Raw genomic sequence first — 6,536 nt, forward strand, 5'->3', positions numbered from 1 at the left:
TAATTTGGCCTGTGTGGTGATTCCGACCACCAGAGACCATCCCATAATAGTCTTAATGCATTAAACATTGATTTGTGGACCAAGCAATGAGAACGCCTTTCGAGAAAAATGTTCACTACTGTGATGTTCTATATTAAAGTGTGTGTGTGTGTGTGTATGGGTGTGTGTGTGTGTGTGTGTGTGTGTGTGTGTGTGTGTGTGTGTGTGAGAGAGAGAGCTCTTAAGTACATAAGAACAAAAAAATCATAAATGTGCTGACAACATGTAATCTAAGCAGAATCTGTAAGCACACACTCTAGTGTGTTTGTTTATGTATGCGCACGTGTGTTTGTGTAAGTGAGTGCGACAGTGAAAAATGACCAATAAAATGGTCAGTGGAGTTGGGACTGAGACTGGCCTAGGGCATTCAGACTGGTTGGACTGGGACTCTCTGTAAACAATGACAGATTTATTTAACGTCATATGCGCTCCAGCGCTGGTCAGGGCCACAGAGCACTGTGTGGCACAGAGGCACTGAAGCAGCCTGGGGCTAGATGGAGGGTAACACTGGTAAGCCAAGATATAGCCTGACATGGTTATTTCAATCTCAACAAAAATAACACTACTCATCATGGCCACAGACAACAGAATTGAAAAAAAAGGAACACAATAACTAATGAATAAAAAATGACACACGCACACACGCACGCACGCACGCACGCACGCACGCACTCACTCACTCACTCACTCACTCACTCACCCACTCACTAAGCATGTGAATCCAAATGATATGTGCCTATTTAGACTCAATTTGTTTTAATTGGAATTCAATACTGCGTTACTAGCATAACTGTGCATAAGTGAAAGTGAAAGCATACTGCATAAGCATTTAGCATAGCACATTCTATTGCCATTCTTCTGGGTAGCTCAGGAGTTGACCATAGGGGTGGGAATTGGCAAAAAAAATGACAATTCGATACTATTGCGATATTTGGGCCACAATTCGATATTATTGCGATTCTAAACATATTGCGATACAACAAGTATTGCGATTCGATTCTGCGATATATTGCTATTCATGTCTCTCATATTGCTCGAAGGCATTACTAAAAATAAGGAAAATAACACTGTTCAACTGACTTTGTCATGGCATGGTGCATATCAAGGTATCAATATCATGGTGCAAATTTAATGTGATCAGAGTAAACCCTGAGTAAACTCGCCTCAAATAAAAGTAAAATAGATAATTAAATTATATAATTAAGTATTGCGATACTTGAGCTACTCGTATCGATATAATTGCATGCACAAAATATCACGATACTGAACAGAATCGATTTTTTCCCCCACCACTAGTTGACCATCTGGTTGGTTGGACGGGACTGGACTCCCACTCACCGTCCTTTCTTGCGTCCCACGCGCGAGGCGCTCTTGGCGGACGAGAAGCCGCCGGGCTCGCCGCTCTCCGAGGTGCTGGTATCCTTGACGGCGGCGGAGGGGTGGGCGGCGGGCTCCTGGATGACCATCAGGTCGTCCTTGCTGGGCTGGCCCAGGTGCAGCTTGGCAAAGTCAAAGCCCTTCACGCTGGGAGCCTGGAGCTGAACCAGCGCAGGAGAGAAGACAAGAGAGACAAAGACAGAGAGAGAGAGAGAAAGAGAGAGATAGAAGTTAGAGAGAGAGAGAGAGAAAGGGGAGAGAGATAGAGAGAGAGAAGTTAGAGAGAAAGAGAGAGACAAAGACAGAGAGAGAGAAAGAGAGAGAGAGAAGTTAGAGAGAGAGACAAAGACAGAGAGAGAGATTGAAGTTAGAGAGAGAGAAAGAGAGAAAGGGGGGGGGGAGAGAGAGAGAGAGACAAAGACAAAGACAGAGAAAGAGAGATTGAAGTTAGAGGGAGAAAAAGAGAGACAGAAGTTAGTCCAATAAATAAAGGAAAGGGCCCTGGTGAGAGAGTCACACTAATGCTTCAGGAGGCAGTAGAGGAAGCGATTAGGACACACACAACACAACACTCTGGATCAGATCAGCAGTGGAGGGAAGCTATGGATCCAGCAGGGACAACAACAAGAGCAGCTCGAGAAGCAGGAGGAAAAAACACATAATAGCCGCGGATCAAGCCGGGGGAAAAGGTGAGTGTGAAAGGGCGGAAAATGGACGCAGTGAGGTCGAAGAAAGAGGAAAGAGGAATGGGGTGGGGGATGGGGGGGTGAGGAGAGGAGATAAAGGAAGAGAAGAGAAGAGAAGAGAAGAGAAGAGAAGAGAAGAAAGGGTGCACTGGGACGGGAGGCTTCATGGGAGAGAAAGCAGGGAGAGGAGAGAAAAGGACCCCCCCCCCCCCCCCCCCACACACACACACACACACACACACACACACACACACACCTCCTTTTCCTCTGCCAGACAACAGTCAGTCAGCTTTGACTTTCAGAACGCTGTCATTACACTTAGGCACAGCAGGGCACACTAGACAGACAGAAAGACAGACACACACTAGTGCACACAGACGTACAACACATACGCAAAATACACACAAAAACACATCCACAAAGCACATCCCCACACCATCTAGTGTGCACCCACCAGAGCACTAACATGTTGGCGCAAAAACACACACACACACACACACACACCAATACCACCCCTCCACCCCCCGCGCGCACACACACACACAAATGGGCTAGTGGGCTGAGATCCAATTCCCCTTGGAACGATAGGGGGGAAAAGCGACAAACAGGACAACCAGACGGACGAATGGTTATTGGATGGATGGAGAGCGAGAGAGCAAGAGAGAGAGAGAGAGAGAGCGAGAGAGAGAGAGAGAGGGATTGAGAGAGAGAGGCAGGTAAAGGACTTGGGCTGAGTGAAAGCTCTGGCCTGCAGCTCTCATTGACCCCCTGCAGAGTGACCTGAGATGGGGGAATGAGAAAGAGAAGGGCTCAAAGGGAAGGAGGAGGAGGGGGGGGGGGGGTATGGGGGGGGGTATGGGGGGGGGTATGCTGGGGAAAAGTAGGCTAAAGACCGGCCAGTGAACTCTCAGGGCTCAAACGAGCTGACACAGCCTCTGTAATGCACTCTAATGGCCTCAGGCTGGAGTCAGAGTCAGAGTGAGAGTGAGCGAGAGAGAGAGAGAGGATCAAGAAAATAACGCTCGAGCAGGAACACGCTACGGGCATTATATTGGTCTATGTCATGGAGCGCTATCTATCTCTGTATACACTGTATCATCTATATACTGTATATCTATTGTAAAACCTAGAGAGTCATGGAGAGCTATCTCTCTCTGTATCTGTCTATCTATAAATGGTAAAACCTAGAGTCATGCAGATCTACAGTATCTATCTCTGTATATATCAATCTATATTCTGTAAAATCTAGAGTCATGCAGATCTATGCAAGGCAAGACTGTACACGACCTTCTGCACTAACAGTGTTCGCGTTCTGAAGTGCTGAAAACGCTTCGGTTACGAGGCTGGCTTGTGTTAGCTTCCCCGGCTTTAGTCTGCCACGGAAACTCTGCCAAGCCAGTCAGCACTCTTCCCGGCTCAGGCAAATCCTCTCCATTGACTGAGGGCTTGCCCAGGAGAGATCAAGGACGTGGTCTCCACAGACTGACACCTCCTCCTCCTCCTCCTCCCCATTTCATTCTCTCTTCCACTCCTCAGTGAAGATGAATAAGCTGCTAAGAGGACTGGGACTGAAGGACTAGTCTGCTCACCCTACTAGGCTGCAAAAAACAATCTCTGACGCTTATAGACTCTAAGGTTTGTGAATTAAAACTAGTCCTAGATTAAAAGAAAATAGCAATGAAAATATCCACTGAAAAAAAAAAAAAGATTTAGTCTAGGACTAAAATCCATTTACAGAAAACTGGCCGCAAATTTACTCGTAGAAACTAAATCCACGGCAATTTCCAGTTAGTAAAACAAGACACGCTAACAAGACACACTAACAACACTCTGGTACAGCATAAGTGCTGTTTGCTAACACAATATCCATCTCTAAAAGCACAGGGACAGGATGTGCGGGCTCAGGGAACAGGATATGGCCAAGTTCTAGTCGGCCCTGACCAAGGGTTGAGGGAGGATCTTCAGCATTGGGATGCTACTGCGGGAGGCTACGTGCTAACGGCGCTAGCTCTGTACCTTCATCTTTGTTTTCCTCCTGCCTCTTCCTCTCTTTTCTTTCAACCTTCTGCCTTTCCTCGCTTTTTTCTTTCCTCCTCTTCCTCTTCCTCCTCCAGCTCCTCTTCTTCTTCTTCTTCCTCCTCTTCCTCCTCCTGCTTTGATTTTTGTGCTTGTGCCTTTTTAGGTTTGCCCTTGGAGATTGCTGGTACGGGCTTCTGTGTCCAAACGCACAGCATGGAAGAGCAGCAGGAGAAGAATGAATGTTGGACAACCAACCAACAGGTCACAGCTACTTGTACAAGACCAAGTATGTGAATGCTGCTGGTGCAGAAGCACCTAGCATGCGTGTTCACAACTGCCAACTGCTAATGAAGCGCTAACTAAAAGCCTAGGATGCTAACATAGCCACTGAACACAAACTGCTTAACCATCAAACTCACACAATGGCTGACACAACACTGGTCGCTACGGTAACACAAACACAAGACCTCACACCCAGTTGTCTGGGCTAACACTACCACAGTGTGACAACTTTATAAACCATCCCAGCAACGTTCGAAGGATAGGCTCTAAATATATCCTGACTTGTTTATTAGTAGTTCACAAACAATGTTGACCATCCATTAGCCTCTGCTCTACAACATGGACACATATCTCACAATATCACTGCCAGTGTGTGTCAATTATCAATATAACAGTAATAACACAGCTTGAAAAGCAATATCATAAATATAGTCTGCTTTTCAAACCTTTATTTATACTTTCAGAAGTTTGATGGAAGTGCATTATTAACTGTTAATAAACATTTACAAACATTTATAAACAATCAACCTAAAGAACCTGACACACACTGCAGCGATATCATCAGAGATGAATATCTGCCTGTACCATCTCTCTCCTCCTCCTTCTCCTCCTCTTCCTCCTCTTCTTCCTTCCTCCTCCCCTTCTCCTCTTCCTCTCTTCTTCTCTCTTCTCTCTTCCTCCTCCTCCTCCTCCTCCTCTTCCTCATGGCTGGACGCCACGTCTTTGCTTGGGATGGGTGTCAGCAGCTTGGGGATAGGCGGTCTTTGAAGGGACATCGTGGACCTCTGTGAGGACGGAGTGGACCTCTGCAGGGCAGAACCGGGTCTCTGGACGCCCGACTCGGACCTCTGCGGCGCCGAGCCGGGCATCTGCTTCAGCGGCCGCGGCCGAGGAATGGACGGGCTGGGCTGCGCCGGAACGGCCCTCTGTGAGGACGGAGTGGACCGCTGGGTCGAGCCGGACTGGCGCAGGCCCGACCCGGGTCTCTGCGTTTCTCGGGGCGCCCCTCTGGAGCGAGGACGGGGTGGAGCGGCGCTGGACCGAGCCGGGGCCTCTGAGACCCGCCGGAGTAAGTGGACCGGGCCGACGGCGCCCGAGTCCGGGCCGACGGAGGTCTCTGACCCGGGGGCGGAGACTTCAGCAGAGGGGGCGACCCTCCCTGCTGCAGGGAGGTGGACGACTGAGAGGTGGAGGACACACAAGGACATGGCAATCATGAGGACATGAAACATGCACGGAGAAGAAGTGATAATGAGAGAGAGAGAGAGAGAGAGAGATAGATAGAAAGAGAGAGAGAGAAATAGAGAGATAGAGAGAGATAAATAGATAGATAGATAGAAAGATAGATAGATAGATAGAGATAGATAGATAGATAGATAGATAGAGATAGATAGAAAGATAGATAGAAAGATAGATAGATAGATAGATAGATAGATAGATAGATAGAGAGAGGCAACTGAAAGCCATACACTGATGAATCTGACAGCCATGACGAAGGCGGGGGTGCTATGGGAAAAACGCTTTGTCAATGTTCAGTATGTGTGCACGCAATGTGTTCGTAAGCATATGGATATGTTTGTGTTTGTCTTGGCATGTGTGTGAATGTGTGTGTGTGTGCCTGAGTACTGTACGTGCGTTCCCATCTGTCAGAAAAAGATATGCCTCAGTAACAAAGTGAAAACAACAACAGCTGGGACATTCAGACACACTGGCATCTCCTCAAGAGGTTAGATAAGACTGTACACTACACACACACACACACACACACTGTTTACATAATTTCAAGAAAAAGATATAAGAATACAAACAATAGGGAGCACAATGGTGACAAGTCTCCAAATCATCCAAACAAGTTGTAAGTTCTGCCATGAAGTCATCATAGAATATAGGACAAGAAAATGACAAAAGAAGAACACAGTACTGTACATGAATTACAGTAAGAGCGAGGCGAACTAGGCAAGCCGTGAGCTCTCCTAAGCAGAGACACAAGCCAATCTGGTCCTGATGCGGGCCTTACCTTCTGCCTCTGGGGTCCTGTTACCATGGTATCAGGTTGGAACTCCAGCTTGTCGGTGCGACAGAACTTCCAGTAGAGGATGGAGACGATGAGGAACACCACCAGCACAGGGGGAT

General features: G+C 47.4%; 1 protein-coding gene across 1 annotated transcript in view; it reads right to left on the reverse strand.

Annotated features, from left to right (window-relative positions):
- LOC134093469 (UPF0606 protein KIAA1549-like) overlaps positions 1-6,515 on the reverse strand; it is an 8,724-nt gene extending 2,209 nt beyond the window's left edge. The window contains exons 1-2 of the mRNA XM_062546521.1: positions 6,421-6,515; positions 1,378-1,577 (exon numbers count right to left, since the gene is read on the reverse strand). Of these exons, the coding sequence (XP_062402505.1) occupies positions 1,378-1,577; positions 6,421-6,447 (227 nt within the window). The 5' untranslated portion in view covers positions 6,448-6,515. The remainder of the gene's footprint in view (positions 1-1,377; positions 1,578-6,420) is intronic.
- Between the last annotated feature and the right edge of the window lie 21 nt (positions 6,516-6,536).

This window comes from Sardina pilchardus, chromosome 10 (genome assembly GCF_963854185.1).
Source record: "Sardina pilchardus chromosome 10, fSarPil1.1, whole genome shotgun sequence".
NCBI classification, from domain to species: Eukaryota; Metazoa; Chordata; class Actinopteri; order Clupeiformes; family Clupeidae; genus Sardina; species Sardina pilchardus.